Source organism: Megalops cyprinoides, chromosome 9 (genome assembly GCF_013368585.1).
Source record: "Megalops cyprinoides isolate fMegCyp1 chromosome 9, fMegCyp1.pri, whole genome shotgun sequence".
In the NCBI taxonomy this organism is placed as follows: domain Eukaryota; kingdom Metazoa; phylum Chordata; class Actinopteri; order Elopiformes; family Megalopidae; genus Megalops; species Megalops cyprinoides.
The window spans coordinates 29,291,809-29,310,511 of NC_050591.1; the positions used below are offsets into that span (position 1 = coordinate 29,291,809).

General features: G+C 42.4%; 1 protein-coding gene across 6 annotated transcripts; it reads right to left on the bottom strand.

Annotated features, from left to right (window-relative positions):
• Positions 1 to 2,029: 2,029 nt before the first annotated feature.
• On the bottom strand, positions 2,030 to 17,769 carry LOC118783516 (transcription factor SPT20 homolog). Of its 6 annotated transcripts, none has more exons than XM_036537428.1 (24): positions 17,525 to 17,769; positions 16,934 to 17,014; positions 16,771 to 16,806; positions 16,554 to 16,679; positions 16,246 to 16,372; positions 14,512 to 14,615; positions 13,853 to 13,969; positions 13,697 to 13,750; positions 12,989 to 13,128; positions 11,724 to 11,880; positions 11,549 to 11,605; positions 10,155 to 10,226; positions 9,739 to 9,908; positions 9,598 to 9,630; positions 8,279 to 8,396; positions 8,077 to 8,185; positions 7,433 to 7,588; positions 6,959 to 7,274; positions 6,170 to 6,318; positions 5,834 to 5,889; positions 5,622 to 5,735; positions 4,924 to 5,029; positions 3,985 to 4,091; positions 2,030 to 2,841 (listed from the first exon to the last, which is right to left on the bottom strand). In XM_036537428.1, the coding sequence occupies exons 2-24, from the start codon at positions 16,964 to 16,966 to the stop codon at positions 2,698 to 2,700; spliced, it is 2,601 nt and encodes an 866-aa protein (XP_036393321.1). In that variant the 5' UTR covers positions 16,967 to 17,014; positions 17,525 to 17,769; the 3' UTR covers positions 2,030 to 2,697. The 6 variants fall into 6 exon arrangements, with proteins under 6 accessions (XP_036393321.1, XP_036393320.1, XP_036393319.1 ...); XM_036537427.1 differs by having other exon boundaries at positions 17,513 to 17,769; XM_036537426.1 differs by having other exon boundaries at positions 6,170 to 6,315; positions 16,771 to 16,852; positions 17,513 to 17,769.
• Between the last annotated feature and the right edge of the window lie 934 nt (positions 17,770 to 18,703).

An 18,703-nucleotide genomic window follows, 5' to 3' on the forward strand; every position in this document is an offset into this window, starting at 1 on the left:
ACATTGCAAAAACAAGAGCATTGTGTTACTCTTTTATTCAAAAACATACAAATTCAGCCATTCAGTACTACACTCAATTAGCTTCACTCAAGAGCTTTCTGCAATCTGCATTTGTTTTGCAGAACAGATTGAGATGAAATCAAAGCATACATGTCACTGTTTTGCTAGCATCACCTATATCAAGGAAGGTTGCCACTTCTACAAAGACAAAAAATTTATCAAGATTTTTCATTGAAGTGTTGATGAGTAGCACACTGCCACCTAGTGGTTATTTAAAGTCACATTTACAGTGGTAGCAAACCAAGGTGGTGAGTTACTGGGAAGGGAAATGTCAGGGAATGGATTCCTAAGTTTTTTCTCAATCTTTTTGCAAAGGACCCTGCAGACTTTTCAGCCATCAGAGCTTTACTGATAGTGAGCCAAACCACATTTGTAGCATATTTCATTCATTCTCAAGGTGTAGAGCATTCCATACCTTGAAACCCCAGGCAGGCCCCTACGTTTTATGGTTTTCATTTATCCAGAGTTGGAAATTACCACATTTAACATGATTAAGGTTTGGTTAACATTAACCATATTCTTTGCTTTTGGGGAGGGGAAGGTTCAGTTAACATTAACTATATTTTTTACTTTTGAGAAGCTGCTGAACCTTTACACCACCCTACACAGTAACAACTGGGTTGCAGCATATATGGGAGAGAAGTCATTACAGTAGAGCAACTAATGTTTATGTTCAGTCATAAGTTACCAGCTGGCCAAGTAATACAGAGTCAGTAGAAGGCATTTATTCATTTGCCAGGTAGTAACTACTGTAAAATGCCGTAACACACTGAAATCAGATGCATTCATTCTAACCTTGGCCCATACTTAGATTTAAATAAAAAAAAAAACAAGTTTTAGCAATTAATTATTGCTAAATTATTGCTAATTGTTGCTAATTAAAGATTGCAAGAATTAGCGTGATTTGAATAATAAAATGCATAAAAGTTTACAAATCATCAATGCAAAATTAAATATTGATAAAAAAATGCACCATGGTCAGCACCAATACCATCCCATGATTCATAATCTGTCACTCTTGTTATTTATTTTTGTATTTTTTCCAGTTTTGCATCCAACATTAGCAGCCACAAATTATACATTTACGCTTGTCACCACCACAATGACAACCGCCTACCCGTGCAGTGTAGAATGAGGCGCATACAACCCTGCATTAGACACACACGCCTATTGCAACTATTTTTCACACTACAAATTCCACAGTGAACCAGGAAATGCTATTGGAGGATAGGCGCATGCTCTGTGTGGTATCCGAGTGACTCACAGGTACCCGCACAAGTCCCAGGATGTGAAGACTGGAGCAATGAGGTGACCCTGGCTGACCTACCCACCCCTATACCGAGTGGAAAGAAGCTAGTTTCTTCTACTGATGTGGGTTCCTGGTCATTGTGGCGCAGTCAGTTTTGAACCCCCACTGTAAGACTGAGTCTGTGCTTGAAACAAGTACTTTTTGCTGTTCATACAACTCGTTCCTTTTTTAATCAGTGATGTCTTTTGTTGTGACTTGATGATGACTAGATGATAATGAATTATCCACTGAAACAAGTAAGATAGATCAGGGCGCAGCAAACATACAATGTTGAATTTGGGTTAGACTGCCACTGTTAAGGGCAGAAGAGCAATGACATATCCAACTATTGTTATAGTTGTCATTGCACTACAAATTTTCAGTACTTTTGATTAGTGGTACAATTCATACCTTAACCTAGCTTTAAGTTGCCATTTTTTTCCCAGATATGCTAATAAAATGGGAACCATCCCAGCCTATTAACTGTAGCACAAACTCCCTTCCTTCTTGGAAATACACCCTGGTGTGATGCTTCAGGTCTTGGTACCAGGGAATGGAAGTCACAATATGAAACCACAGGAACTTTAAACAGATAAGCATCACATACATCAAAGACTACATAGTGAAGACAACACAAGTTTTACATAGTTCAGTTTCTCCTAAAAGGTTTATTTTCCACTGTCAATATATACATATTTAACTCTCGTATCACAATAAAATGGCTGTCAAAGAGCCTTTACAAAATTCACATTTGTAACCAAAAAAGGTGATGCACACGTGGCTCTTATGAGTCTACGCTTGCATGAGTGAATAAAACATTATGCTTTTAAAACAGACACATAAAATCCACACATTGCACGTTAAAGCAGACCCCTTATTTGAGCAGGTCCAGCAGAAATCCCTGCTCCTTATTGCCAACCCCCCTTTGGCTGGTCTGGAGGAAATCTGGCACCATCATTAAGATCATGTATGCGTGTTTGATTCTAAAACTGTACAGGGAAAAACACTGTCAGAGCTCTGTATTCTGAGAAAAAGAGTGACAGCCCCTTAATGAAGGACACCGTACATCCTAAGGAAACCATATTTAAAAAAAAAAGATACTTAACACTACAATCCTTTCATTTCCTATTCGTCCTTGGAGTCCTTATGTGAACATCCTGCCTGCTGGTCCACCAGCCCAGCGGCCACATCCCTTCACAGCTACAAATTCTAATAACTCTGAGTCTACAAGCTGCTGATGTGGTGAACTGCTAATGCCAACATTAATGAGAAGGAGAGTATGGATCAAAGTCTTCGGAGGGGAAATGGGGGAAAAAGTGATGAGTAATCACGGTGGCTCCTGGTGAGGTTTATGATCTGGAGAGGGCTTGCGGCGTGCTGCGCTTCCTCTTACTTCTTGGTTGGCTGGCGGAAGGTTGCCGTGGCAGCGCTGGCTGAACCTCCCCCGCCACCATAGCCATTTGCTGCTGCATTTGGTGCTGCAAGAATCGCAACTAGATGTGGGAAAAGAGAAAACAGTGTGAGGAGAGTAAGGAGAGCGGGTCACAGAGGGCTTGTAATGCAGACAACACTCAAGTGTGGTCGCAAACGTTTGACTTAGCACAGCTGGGATGGACCTGGGGGTGGGGCGGGGTAGGGGGCAAAGGGTTGGAGTCAAGAATGCACAAATCAAAACAAGAAGAATTGGGGGGGAAAAAAAGTCAAACATTTGCTTTGAGTGACTGACAAACAAATCCACACTCAGACAACGAAGGACAGTCAAGCAGCACCAGTGGCACGGACATCTGCAAGGGGGCATCTCCGTTTTGCACTTTTGCCATCAGGGACAGAGTGGATGTGGTATTCTGAGTAAAGGCCCACGCTCTTTTTATGTTCAGAGATTTCAGTAAGTCAGCAACTTCAACTCAACGCCTGCATCACGCTTTGCCAGTGAGGGTTAAACATAGTATTAAATGGGTTTGTGGTTAAGTGGGGGGCGGATAATGTTCCAGCCTCAGATGAGAAGAAAAAAAAATTCAAACAGAAATAAAACAGCATGCACAAATGTACAGATATCTATCATCAAAACAGCTTCCAGTTATGATTACTTGTTCCACATGCTAGTAAAACAAGAATTTAACTTTAACCTTCTGCAATATTCAGTTTCTACGGGTTTTCTTTCATGTTCACAGTGTTAAAAGAGGGTCGTCCCTACCCAAACACATGACTTTTGAATGGAGTCTTATTTCAGCATGCCTGAGATGAGAAGTATCATTAGAAGGCATATAGTACTTTAAAAATGATGTGCCACGAGCACTCCTTGAATGCTGGTAAAAAAGAAACATAAAATGGCCTTAACAAATATGTTCAGTACTCCCATTTCATAGGGATTCCTTCATATTCATTTCTTGAAGGTTTTACCTTCCAAACATGTATACGTGTATGCGTTATAAATATGAAGACACAAGGACATGGACAACAACAAGAAAATATAAACAGCATCCAACTTAAGAATCAGGGACCACAGCTAACATTTTCTTTTTCCCCGCTAGTGCTATGCATACACGTCCCTCATGGTAATTCTCCCTCTAGATGTCATATTTTGGAGCATCGGATGCGCAGAGGGGATGAGGTCAAAGGTGAAGTTGCTGGATTACTTGTATCTGCTGCTGGTGCTGCAGCTGTAAGGCAGAGGAGAGCTGTAGCTCCGGCGCTGGCAGACCAGGCCCGGTTCTGTCCGGGGCACAGCCCAGCTGGGACAGCACTATGGGGGAGAGGTGCGGAGGTAAGGGGGGAACAGTTAGAGTAAGGAGCAGGAAAACAAGGAGAAAAGAAAACAAAAAGAAACAAAAGCAGACATGCAGCTAGCACGGCAGGGGAGAGGGGGATGGAAGTCAAGAGGTCAGCCGTAAGTTAAAACTGACCCGGAAAAAAAGAACCGCTGAGCTAAATTTATGTCTGCAGAAGGTTGAGTGAATTTGCAGGAGATGCCAAAAGAAAAGGAAAGCCCAAAAGAGCCAACAGAGCAGTGTCACTAGGGATACACTATTTTCTAATATGCTTTACCCGAACGTTTTGGAATGCTTGTGATTGTGCCAATTTTGGGGGTGGAAACTTGTTATTCACTCATTAAAGATGAAATAATTATTTTACTAACTACAGCACTGCTTTAGGGATAAAAAGCATGACAATAGTATTTTTTGGTCCAGCAGGTGGGGTCATTTGATTCTACAATTCAAAGAAAAAAAAAGAAGAAAGCATTTATCGAAGTATAATATGTAGCTCTCTAAATCTGAAACAGATTCGTGAGCTGTCCGTTTTAATTTCCTTTTTTTAGACATGCGAGACTAACAAATGCATTTTTACGACACAGGACAGAGGAGTGCCATATTTTTTTTACTGCTGGAAAACTGCACCACCAATACTTCACAGCAGGGATTTTGGAGTCTGAGGTAAGAGGTGTATGCGGAATGTCACTCAGCACAATGGAGAAACTGAAATAACATGGGAGAATGCGTAAAGGAGCAATTTTTCAATTTCTGAAGCATGACATTGCAGCTGATGTGGAAATGAACAGTCAGTGACCGGATCCATACCTGCAGCTTGAGGAGACATGAATCCACCCACTCCTGTCAGGTTGATCACTGCTGTCTGTTGACTGGCCAGGCCCTGGTCTGACCCGCCCACACCCTGGTCAGATGTCTAAAGGAGTCACGGACAGACTTTGCGTTACTGAAAGAAGCTCCACTTCCAACAGCCACCATCAACGTCAACTCATGAACATCTCATTTCTTTTGTGTCAGTGTGTGTGGGTTGGTCAGCGTGTGTCTCTGTATCTGTTGGCTGTATCCCTGTTGTGTGCTTACTGCTGCTGCTTGCTGTCTGTGTATGTACAGTTCCACTCAAAAATTTGGGCACACTTTATTTTTACCATTTTCCACATTTTAGAATAATAGTAAAGACATCAAAACTATGAAACAAAAAATTGGAATTATGCAGTGACCAAAAAAGTGTTATAGACAAATCAAAACTCTTATATTTTAGATTCTTCAAACTAGCCAAAAAATATTTTTTGAAAACAAAATTTTTTGGAAAGAAATTCACACATAGACAAATATAAATCGTAAAGCTGATGCCTAAGAAAAAAAAATTCAACCATTTAAGCATAAGTCGTTAGATCAAAATGTATTTGAATGCACGTTTCTCATTATCCTGATCCGGTGTGTCCAGACTTTTGGCCAGTACTGTAGCTATGTACATCCGTGTGTGACAGGAAGTGACACGGTGTGCTCACTGGCTCCGCCTGCTGCTGGGGGCTGGAGGTGGCAGAATGGCTGCCTTGCTGCTGAGGGGAGAACTGAGAGAGCTGGTGCTGGAGGGAGTTGAAGATCACAGGGCCGGTGGGGATCTGATGTGTGACAAAGACCAGGAGAGGTCAAAAGATCAATCAGTGAGATATATACACTGAGACATAATAAACTACAAGTTATGCACATAATGCCATACCTGGAGGAGATTCAAGGGTCTGAGACCTGGGGAATTGTTCAAACCAAATGGACTCCCTGGTGAGAATGAAATGAAAGCTATAATATATTTCACAACATGTCTTCCTTACACCCTTTGTGAAGAAAATTACAAGTATATAATCTGAACATTATTTATATATAAGGAAAAGTAAAAATAAAATGTACATAAATATACACACAAACACACAATCAAGAACATTAAAAGCTACATACAGTATATTGAATTAGAGCACCTTTCTGTATATTCAAACGAGTTTATATGACAGGAGTCTGTACATGAAGACTTGGCTCTGCAGAATGGTGATGTCAACAGTACCTGCTGGTGCAGCAGACTGCATAGCAGGAAGTGCCCCTGACATCAGACCCCCTGGGGGCAGGATCCCACCCAGGTTGATCCCCGAGGTGATGGTGCCTGGACTGCAGCCCAGCATGGGGTTAGAGCCACTCATCAGGGTCTGGGGACTGCTGTAAACACACACGCACACAAGTACATACATACAATGTTACATGCACAAACACACACACACACACACACACGCATGCACGAGAACACACACATACAGAACGTTACAGGAACAAATGCACATGCACACACACCACATGAACACGCGCGCACACACAAACACGCACACACAAGAACACACACACATATAGAATGAAACATATAAAAACACACACACACACACATACAATGTTACATGCACAAACACACACACATACAGAAACACAAAGACACATATATATAATCACACACGGATGGGCAGAACCACACACAGCGCAACACAAAAACAGATGACATGAAGATGCCCACACATACACAAATGGCACAGAAACACAGAGAGAAGAGAAAGCGCCACAAGTTCAGCTGACAATTCGGCACTGTTAAGGCTGCAGGTACTGCTACACCGCAGCAGAAGAAGATCATTTAAAAAGGAGTTCATTCATTCATTCACGTTGATTACTAACAGGGAGAAACAGAGGGAGAAAGGGATGTAAATGGAGATGTCGATAACAGAAAGTTGGGGACTAGCCCGGGTGGAGACTGCGTGCTCGGACATATCTCTCCCCAAGTGACTACTTCCAAGGAGCCGAAGGGTGTCCTCACCAGACAGAGCCCACCACGTTGATGAAGTTGAGTCCCGCTGTGTTGGTCATGACCTGCGAGGAGGAGTTACCGGTTGAGATGGAGGTGACCATGGTTGACCGGGGGATGGTCATGACCGGCAGGGCCTGGCTCAGGGCCATTTGCTGCGGGGCGAATGGGGTGAGCAGGGCAGACTGAGGGGGCGTGACAGTGTCCTGAGGGGTGGGTGTGGCCGAGGGGGTGGCGGTGGGCGTGGAGGTCTGGATGTCAGGAGGGAGGGGTGTGGAGCAAGGGGTGTTGGTGGGGGTAGGGGTGGACGGTTTAGGGGTCCCCGATCCTGAGAAGATGGAAAGAGAGAGAGAAAGTGGTAGATGAGTACAGCGTTCGTCCTTCTCTACTGCACAATCAGCACGTGGTGCTGAGGAAGGGGTGTGTGTGGTGTGTGTGGGGGGGGTGTGGATTGCGGGGAGGCGGGGGAAGTTGCGCTGCACTCACTTTGGGACGAGCCCATTGGAGAGAGTGCTACTGGAGACTGGTGGCTGCCCTGGCTGAGATCCATGGAGTGTTTCCTGGAGATGGACGGGGTCTTGGAGGGTGGTGGAGTGGTGGACTTCAGGTGACTGGTTGCTGGCTGTGAGCTGAAAGGGTTACCTGCCAGAGAAAGAGCAGAGGAGAAGAAGAGTGAACAGACATTTTCTGAGGAATCACCTGTTTGCCTTACAGCTATCATTGGGGCAGCAGTGTAACATAGTGGTTAAGGAGAAGAACTCTTAACCGAAAGGTTGCCAGTTCCATTCCCAGCTGGGGCACTGCTGCTGTACCCTTGGGCAAGGTACTTAACCCACGATTGCCTCAGTAAATATCTAGCTGTGCAAATGGATAACATGCAAAAAACTGTAACCTATGGAAGTCGCTGAAATTAATCTTTCTGTAAAAGCTTCTGAAAATGAACTGAAAAATGAACACAGCTGAACATACCCAGCATGCACCATTAAATTGCCTTTTCAAGTCAGAGTTATGCATCCACCCAACCAAGAGCTTATCACTGAGTTTTAACTCTTGTGAAACAGCACTTATTTTAAAGACAGGTTTGCTTCAAAATAAACCAAAAACAGAAGAGGTCAGGTGCTGGGAGTTACCTGAGGAGCTACTGCCTGGTCCTGCCGGCAGTTTGATGGGTGCCGGTCTGTGCTTCACACCCTTCCCCAGCACCTGCGTGGACTGGACCAGTGTGGACAACCCGTCCGTCTATTTCAGCCAAAGAGAAACACACCTGCCAATGGTCAACAGCTGCCAACGCTAGACACGGAGAAAGAGCCCGACCGGGCAGACCGGCCTCACCTCCATCTCCCTCTCAGGGGACATGTGGCTGTGGTTCCCTGCACTCTCAGAGCTGTGCGACATCTTCACCGGACATTTTGCATCTCGCTCGTACACCTCTTTATACTGGTTCAGGAATCTGCAACACCAGCAGCCATTACACAACACATCATTTTACCTGTATCCGAAATCACAACACATTTTGTTTATAGTCCATATAAAAAAACCTCAATGTTACACATAAATAAATCCACTCTAAAAAACAGGAACAGATTACATCAGGAGTTTCCATTTTTCAGACAACAAAAGACTGGCTGATACAGATGCATTGTTATGCAAATATATTCGTGCTTTCATGAAGTGAATGCACATGAACATTTTAAACATCACTGCCTTGCAAAACAGCTAGAATCTAGCCAGTTAATTACTCCCTTCCTCCATCAGATGGAGCCCAGAAAACACTTTTCCACCAGTCTTCAGCCAAACCTGAGCGTGGCTGAAAGGATTTTGACCAGGAGCACATGGCCTCTCACAACTGAGTCCGGCCAAACAAGCTAAAACTCATTTCACACTGATTATCAATCCTGCTACAGTCAACCACTGTGTTCCTCAGTTCACCTCTTAGGTACAGTAAGTAGCTACACACACAACAACTTGTACTTTGCAGAGTATGAATAAGGCACTGTCTCCAATATATTTTATTTCACTCCACTCTGACAGCCATACAACAACATGTGAGAACAAAACTATCCTGTTTATCACCATCATCCATGTCCATGTAGAATATATTAATATAATGAGAATGAATAATATAATTCTTCAAAATGTGCCTTATTTTTTTTGATAGATTCTGGGGGCAGGGAAAGAGGCAGTTACCTTCTAGTTGCCTAGTGTTTCCATAGTTGGTACAAGTTTAGGGGAAAAACAATCAAAAACAAGTTCTAAAGTATAATATGCACAGCATAAAGCCATGCAGGTATAGCTTACTGAGACCAGTGGAAAAAGGGTATTACTACTCCCTCAATATGGTCTAGGAATTTTACAGTGAGATGTTAAAGATATATTCAGTACTTTATGGCTTTAAACTTGCTTGCAAACCATCAATCTCTACAAACAAAGCCTTTATGGCACATTAAATGCTAGTGCTACTGCAGTGCCATTTATTTCATTTTTTCTGCCCTGGAAAAAGTGATCCTGTTGGGGAAGAAATCCACCATTTTGAGTTGCTTTGCAAGACTGTGACTGATTTCACTTAACGGGAGAGAACTGAACAAGTTGACAACATTTAATTCATTTACATGAAAGGAGTGAGGTTTGCCAAAATATGTAAAAGAACTCACCGGTCGGCATCAATCTTTGAGCCAATGAGGAACCTGTGGGAGGAAAAAGATAAGGGTAAAATGAGGGGATTGTGGGACCACAGTACCCGGCACCTAATCCGCAGGAAGAAAGGGGTATAAGGAGAAAAGAGGTGCGCTCACGGGGGATGGACAAGAGGCATATTGCTCCCGTCCTCCTCGCTTTTGGGGTCCTTGGTACTGTAAATCATCCCGTACATAAGGGGGTCCCCGACAGACTGAAAGATGGTGAGTTTCGTCTTCTGAACCTGGCCGCCCATCTCCGATTCGAAAATGTAGTCATCTTTCACTTCCTGCAGAGACGAGTCAGAAAGAGGTTGATGGAGGACTCCAAAAAAGACAAACAACAAAGGAACTTTATATACCACATGCTCAGCTTTTCTATGGAAATGAACTCTGGTCAGTTCTCATGACCTCATGTTCAATAGAAATACAGAGGAATAATATTATTCCATGTTCCACATAATAGCCCTCTGTTGTCTGAGATCTGGCAGCGTTTCCTGGGGCCTTCACGTATTGTATCAGAACCAAACCCTTACATGCGCTGGCCAGACAGAAGGCTGAGACTCCTCCAGCTTTATCGATTTCTCCACCACTGCGTACTTCTCCACCTGGAAAGACAGCCAAAACCCAGTCATGTGGAAGAACACATCAATTTGTCATAATGTAAGTGAACATCTGCTAGCAGTATCAGAGTGGAAAAAAATACTTTCATATTTATCAAACCAAGCTGATCAGAGAAGATGACCACTGGTCTCAATTAGAGGTGAACTACACCGACCTACAAAATCAGAGGCAAATTTTGAATCTTATCTTTACCGCCATCAAGCCCTTAAATCATATTGAGTGAGCCCTTAAATCATATTGTAATATTTTAATACTCAGCATCTTAGGCAATAACTGCCAAAAAACAGCTTAATTTAGGAGGATCCATAACGTGCACCATCAGGCATTTTTTCTGGCTCCCAAGTGTCTCATAAATCTATGCACCATGTTATCCCTTTGATACTATGCTAGGCCAATGAGAAAGAGCACTGATCAACCCAGAGGCTCATGGGAGTGGCAATACCTGATTATCTCTAAAGACCTATGACAAAAGAGTGCAGTGTGCTAGGTGCCACCAGCCCTCTACAAATGGCCTCCTGGCAGCAGGAGACTGACGGAAACAGCTCGTCATAAATCACCATATGTGAACCTATGATCCAGGACAGCAATCCTCAGCCAGACCAAGAACAAAGAGCAGGATGCTGTTTAATCGAATAGGGGATAACACCATGGCATGTGTTTTCCTGAGGCAGAGGCAGGTGGATGAAGCCAATACAAAAACAGGGAGAAGGATGGGGAAGACAGGGAAGGAGGGGGACAGAGAGTGTATGCAAAAGAGGGAGTGAGTGAGGTGAGAGAACAAGAGTGAAAGAATACACAGATTTCTGACTTTTACGCCTTTATGCAGTAAAACCAAGGAGCTCAACAGACATTTCCATTTACCAATTAAAAGACACAAAGCAAAGAACTCAAACCTAAACTTATGCTGAAGAAATAAATCTAAAACAGTTACAACACAAAAACATTCAGAACTTATGAAGAAAAAGTAAGTGTTGAAGAGGCCCCCAACTTGAAATTTATGCTTCAAGACACCATTCTCAGAGACCTCAATCCCTTACTCCCTGAGTGAAACCAAGTCATCAGTTTAGGAGGGTTAGGGTAGGGTTAATTTATGTACAGTAACCATTAAATGATCATTCCACTCCCTCCCTGCAGCTCTGTGTTCCTGGGAAAGCTGTATGACCCTTTTACAGAGAAAAAACATTTTTTCTTTTTCTCTGCACCAGATACTTTGCACTGTAAATAAATAATTCCCAGGAAAAATGAAAGAGAGAGTGAGTGAAAGAGAGAGAGAGAGAGAGAGAGAGAGAGAGAGAGAGAGACTCACATCAACTTGGGCCGGGGCGCTGAGCTGGCAGCCGCTCTGCTTCCACATGTCCACACACTGCCAGAGGAGAGATGGAGATTAAAAAAGCGCTCAGGCTCGGCACGGCTCGGAGAGGAATTGGCAAGGACTCCTTGGAAGCAGTTCTGACAGCTGGGGTCTAGGGAGAGGGACTTACGTTTCCGGCCTTGGAGATCTTCAGGTCTACAGAGGGCGCTGGTTTCCGCTCCTTCCTCCTCTGCAGGTAGTCAAAAAGCCGCAGCTGTGGGGGTGTCGGAGAGTGGGCCAGCTCTTGCTGTCTGTTGAGTGCAGCCCTGGAATGTCTCTTAAAGCACCTGGGCAGGGGGCAGAATTCAATTAGGATGTCTGGAAATGAGCCTTGGGTTCTTAATGAGCCTTGGGTTTATCAGTATATAAAAACAAAGCACATCTATCTACACAGAAAAACATTAAGGATGCCCTAGCAGAAGAGCTAAACAGAAAGTTGACAGCCTGATCCCTTGGCTGTCCCGAGTTGATCCTTAGCTTTACGATCATACCTCATGCTGGCATAAAGCCACAAGAAGGGAATAACAGCATACTGCATGATACAGACCAGATGAGTTTTTGGTCTCATTGGTGCTCTGGGTAATATAAAGCTGGAGGAACACTACACAGACACACTAAATATAAATAAAAAGGAGAGAAGTAAGCTGAGACTCTTTAGTAAGTAAGTAAGTGAAAAATGAACACTTTCCAGATAGTGGGGTCAGGAACACCATCCGGACTAAGCTAACATAAATCTGCACAGTATGCATGCTTTGCATTTAAAATCATTTTGTGTATTGGTAACCAACTACAAATTCCGCAATACACTGCCCCACCTCACTGAGGATCACAGACAACTACACTTCCATACCATGTTGTTACCTAAAAACATCACTGTTTACCTAAAGACATAAAAACAGACCTTGAACACTTAAAACAGTAAACTATTATCTGTTATTTGTATTCTAACTTGTGCCTTTCTGTGTGGAATTTGAATTTTTATCCAGCTTAGCACTGTGACAGCCATCTGTACATACTTTGAAAGCACATACGGAGATTGGAAATATTGGAAAAACATGGGATATATGGGCCACAGGGAATTACAAATCAAGTGTCCATTCATCACTCATGCATTAGAAATGTGGAATGTCATGCATATCGTGTATAAGAAAATGGAGCTTGTAGATAAACTGTATTTAAAATTCCATTTTTGATCTTCGTCTTCAGTAAAGTCACCTTTCCAGTTTTAGTGTCCTTCCTTTACACCCACTGGTCTCAGACTCAGTAAATGGGGACATCGAAAGTGCACCTGCATTAGCAGGGCTTATGAACCACATCCCATCACAAGGATACAGTAAACCACATAATGTAGGTAGCTGTGTATACTTACCGTCTCTGTGAGAGTCAAGTGCTCACCTTTTCATGGACCGTGTGTTCATCTTCTGTTTGTTGTAGAGCAGGCGGTTGACAGTGCAGGTCACAGAAATGGAGGGCTCAAGGCAAAGGGGCTCAGCCGTGGCCAAAATCAGCTGACTCTCCAGCTGCAACTTGTCATCCTATGGGAACATCCAGTAAGGGAGGTGTTTTTCGAAAGAATCACAACAGATGTCTCCCATCATATGGAAACAGGGCTGTAATCCCTTTTAACGGGCTTGATCTGGAACCAGCAATACATACTTATCGGCATCAGTAGTAGACCAACATAAAGTCCTGTCCAAACGCATTCGCTAACAACTGAGGCAGAAGCCAGCTGGATGACATTACATGGCCTTAGGGAATACTCAACAGAGTATAACGGTTATATGCTGGCAAAGTCAGCACACATGAGAGTTCAACATCAGCGTCAATTCACAAGAAATAAATGAAACCTACTTTCCTAAGAAATTCCATTCAGACTGAGAAAATATCTAAACAGCCTGGCTTACCATCCTTATCTGGAGCAACTTGCACATTGTCTATAACATCCGGTTATAAAATTGGCTATTTATTCAAATATAGCAGATGAAGCTATTTGTTCAAGGGTACAACAGCAATGGCCAATGGCTCCTTTACAATAACCAGTCAGTGGTGTCTGGTGAAAGGTAAAGAAAATCAACCTACTTTGGTTTCACTTTCTCTCCTCACCTGTGTCCATTTGTGGTTGTCACTTGTCATAGAATGGATGTCACAGATCAGGGTCTGTGGAGGATTCAGAAGTGTGAAGGAGGAGTTCAAACATTTTTTGACTTCACTGGTTGCATTAGATTCTTATTTAATGAGAAACTAACCAAGATGATTTACCTGCATGGTCGGCCGTAGCAAGATGTGACGGCTCTGATATGTAGGCATTTTAGTGTTCCCAGACCGCCGGTAGTCCCTGACCTCTGCAATAACACACCCACAGTGGAATATGTTCACCTGTACATGCAGAAACATCGGACATATTATGACATGACATGACAAACAGGAGAAAAAGAAATTTAAACGCAAACGACAACAACACAATGAAGAGCTAATTTCTGCTATTTTAAGATTTTAAAAAACAACTTTAAGTATCTCTGCAAACGTAATTACTATCTTTATTATAATTTATTCACTTCTCTCCCTTTTAGGTTAAGGTACAGTTGAAGTTCAAAGATGCAACTATTTTCTACTGACACACACAAACATACACACACACACACACACAATTTCATAGTTTTTATTCTTGCATGACACATATGGGTGTTTTAGCCCAGACAGACAGATTAAGGAAGCCCAATTTCAACCAAAATACTTGTGTATCCCACGGGTATAAAAAAGAATGAAATAATGGCTGTAGACTCATTCATCTTTTTTTTTTTTTTTACCTAGGACTTTAACCCATGAGACTCAGTATCTGTAGACTTCAGTTCCTGTATTACGATTCAATGTGTCCAGTTTGGGTATTCCTGCATGGGTCAACATATGGCAACACCCACCTGTGACTTCTCCAGGAGGTCCACCAGAACAGGGGGTAATTCCTCAGCATCCAAGTACTCCAACAGCTCCCCTTCCTCATACGGTAACCGGATTGTTTCAGAGTCTGCTCAAACAATATAAGTAAATAGATCAATCTCTCAGTGTTCTCGGGGGCTTGAAAAAAAAAGACAAGTACAAGTATACTGCGTTGTACTGCCTTTTGACCAGACATGTCTTGAAGCCCATCCTAGGTGTACTGCACACATGACAGAAGGAAGAACTAAGCAGAGGAGTTAGTCAGGGGATATATGCTAAACTGGGGCAGCAGTGCATGTGCATTCTCCATAATAAAGACTGCTAATGCTAATGTAAATGAGCTAATTAGCTAATGCTAAGGGGACAGCAGTAAGGAACAGGGCTCGTAACCAAAAATCTGCCAGTTCAATTCCCTGCTGGGGCACTGCAGTTGTACCTGTGGGCAAGGTATTTAACCCAAGGTACTTACAGAATTGCCTCAGTAAATAACCAGCTGTAATAATGGGTAAGATGTAAGAAACTGTAACCTACGTTAGTCCCTCTGGATAAGAGTGTCTGCTAAACGCCAACAATGTAATGTACTATAACATTAGTTAAATACAAAAGCAGGCCAATCACCTCCCCACACACTTTGCGCAGTGAAGAGTGTTTTTAATGGATAGGTGTAGGTATGTAGCAGGGTGCCAAGGGAAGTACAGTCAGAAGCTCACCTATGTGTACAGAAATGTGGCATAGTGGTAAGGAGCAGGGCATGTAACTGAAAAGTGACTGGTTCAGTTCCCTGCTGGGACTATGGTATTTTACCCTTTGGCTAGGTACTTAACCCATGATTGCCATCTGTACAAATGGATAAAATTGTAACCTACACAAATGGCAACAGATAAGACAGTCTGCTAAATGACAATAATCGGGCGGCAGTGTAGCATAGTGGTTAAGGAGCAGGACTTGTAACCGAAAGGTTGCCGGTTCGATCCCCGTTGGGACACTGCTGCTGTACCCTTGGGCAAGGTACTTTACCCACGATTGCCTCAGTAAATATCCAGCTGTATAAATGGATAACATTGTAAGAACTGTAACCTATGTAAGTCGCTTTGGATAAAAGCGTCTGCTAAATGAATAAATGTAAATGTAAATAATGTAATGTAATGTGGATGAAAGCTGCTTTGACATTAGAAGTAAACTTACATCGCTTACTATAAAAATGCAAGAAATCATTGATATTTCTATACAGCGCTCTTTGCTGTCAGTTAAACAGCAACATGTAATTGTACATTAGAGCGGAGATAATTCAACAAGTGTTTTATTAAAATTTATTTTGAGTATATTGCTCTGTTAATAACACGCTCCCTCCTGTTGTGAGCTGTTCTTTAGTTGCCTTCATAATTTACCCTGTGATAAGGATGCCCTGCTTAACAGATACAACACTGCTGGGCAGAAGGAATAATTGTAAACTGACAGACACAACCTGTAGCTCTTCAACAATCACCCTTCACTGCCCTTCAAGTGAGCATGGTTGATACTCCTCTAAAAAAATTACGCTACACATTCAAAGCACCCTGGGAAAAGACTCTCTCCACTCCACCCTCAAGTACAAAAATGCAATGAATGTCACCCTGATTACAGCCTCATTCGATTACAGCATACAACATTAACAAAGTCAAGTTCACAGCCAGTTTTAAAAAGACCAAATCACATGGTCGCATATCACTAATTCTTACCACATCCATTTTTCCCCCTGAGCATCAGAGAGTAGCCCTCATTTCCAGGATACAGATTGACCACAAGGCAGGACATTGACTCTTGAGAGGCCAACTTCTCCAGTAGATTTACATTTCTCCTCAGTTTCTAAGTGAGAATGCATTCACAGTTAGATGTTACAATACAATCACATGTATCTTATAAATTATAATGACAAGGATGGCACTAGTCAAGATTATGCATTAAAAGAATCAGCCATGTCCACCAGCACTTATCTACCTAGGTGTCCTTCATTAATAACTCATTCAGACAAGATAATCTCCAGTACCTTTAGCTCTGGCTCTTTTTCACATTCTTCAGTGTACAGTTCATACAGTTTGTGATAGAGAGACTTCCTCCCAGTAGCTGAATTCCTCCTTTTGGCTGGCCGCTGACGAGCACTCTCCACAATGTACTGGATCAAATAAATACAATATGATGGAATCCAGCTTGGAATACTTAGTGCAAGCATGCTATGAAAATGGTGACACACATGACACACTCACCTCTGCCCGATCCAACGCACATTCCAGAACCTGTTGCTGAGCGACACAAAGGAACTCTGAGGTTGATCCTTTCATTTTTTTACTTGGGTGAAACAAATGTAAACAACAAGTAAGCCAACAGGGAACAAATGAGTACGAGAGAGGAACACAGTGCGCTTCTTACCATGGTGGAATGAAACCAGTAGTTTAATGACATAAGTTTTTATTCCAACACTGTCATCGCCATCTGGGTGCCACTCGACCCCTGCGGAGCACACGATAATGATAGCAACTATTACATTTTCCTAGTATCACAACTAAAAATATGTCGCCTATCCTGACCACAGTTAACTAGCTTGAGCTAGCGGGCTGTCTACTTCAAAATAAATCGGCAGTGATTTCAAAAATATGTCGTTGGCACAGAGCCAACTTATTAGCTAGCATTTTAGCTAAACCACATTATGAATTGAAGTTTTGGCCCGTGCATGACCATTTCTTTAATATGGCATGAACACATTTCAGTCTGTTAGGTCCACGTCTAACACAGTCGATCTATAGTAATACATTAAGCTAGTTTTACAGTTATAGTGTTTGGGTGTTTGACCTGCGATTAATAACAATACAATCATCTAACGCCTGCGACAGCATAACAATCTAACACATTAACAGCATAAATGTGACCATTCTAGTACTCATACGTCAGACTGTTAGCTTCCTATGGTTGAATACTCAGTGAAAACGTGAATAGCTAGCTGGGTAGTACCTGTAGTGATACCTGGCTGCCAAGCTAGCAAGTGGTTAGCTTGCTTTGCGACCCGCTCTATCGCTGTCCGACTCGAGGTGTTTAAGAAAAGCAGACGGGTTTACCCATTGATTTTGCTGCAGCAGTAGGAATATGACTTGCCTTCTACATAGCAATGAAGGTAATAAGCATGGTTTATTGTAGTGATCCCTGCAAATTCAGCGCAATTAACTCTCATTTGTTAGATTATGGTCGTGCCTCCTCATTGCGGTCAAGGCAGCCATTTTACTTGTGTATGACAACAAAAAAGTGTGCTTCCGCTATGTGGGCGGAACGTAAAGTAGGCTGGGCGCAGTTCTTTCCTATAATTCGCTGATAACCTTAGTAATTCACTTCCTTAGCAACTGCTTGACAACCACACCCGGTGGTATTGTCCTTGGCTTCCAAAATGTAATAATTTACTTAACGCTTTTCTTGGGTATCCGAGGGCCTTGAGTAAACCCCTGAATAATGTTACAATGTTGTACATCCCGTACACCCATGGATTAAAAACCCATTTGGTGAATTGTTCCATTCAATATTAAGTGATTTCCCCAATAAACCTTTTCCCAATAGGTCTATGCATCTTGTTCTGTTGCACATCTGTACAGAATATGCAAAGTTACTGTTTTGCTTCTGTGTTGTAGGGACTTGTATCTTATAATACTTGGCTTCCATCAGATTGTACAAGTTAACTTGTGGTAGGGCTCGAATAGTGTTAAGGTCATGCTCACTGGTCTGGGAATATTGTTAGCCTGGTCTGACACTGTTACTCGTTGAAATGTGAATGGATACACTTATGCTCTATTGTGATAGAAGTCGCTCTGGATTAGAGCGTCTGCTAAATGCACTAAATGTAATGTAATGTAATGAACAAAAAATTCAAACTGCATTCATTCAATATAATATACACTTGCCTGGGGAGTGGCCACTCCCAGAGGTGCATAAATATTGAGAGAATGCACAGGCTGAAGTGCGTTATTTTTCTTATTCCGCAGCTGCTTATCACAGATGAATATTCACATTTTAAATGAACTTAAATAAACTCAGCAGCCCCTACCTAGTAAAATTGATCACATGTGTACATTCACCATGTTATATGGTTCTACAAATATGATACCATTTTACAACTGAAAATGTGCCCACATTACATCACACACCCTCAAATTTCAA

Coding starts and splice junctions, on each gene's coding strand:
- LOC118783516 (XM_036537425.1), bottom strand. CDS start 16,845: ATGAAAGGATCAACCTCAGAGTTCCTTTGTGTCGCTCAGCAACAGGTT. Junction 16,373..16,553: donor AAAAAGAGCCAGAGCTAAAG/GTACTGGAGATT, acceptor ATTCTCACTTAG/AAACTGAGGAGAAATGTAAA. Junction 13,970..14,511: donor ACCTCCTGGAGAAGTCACAG/GTGGGTGTTGCC, acceptor CTGCATGTACAG/GTGAACATATTCCACTGTGG.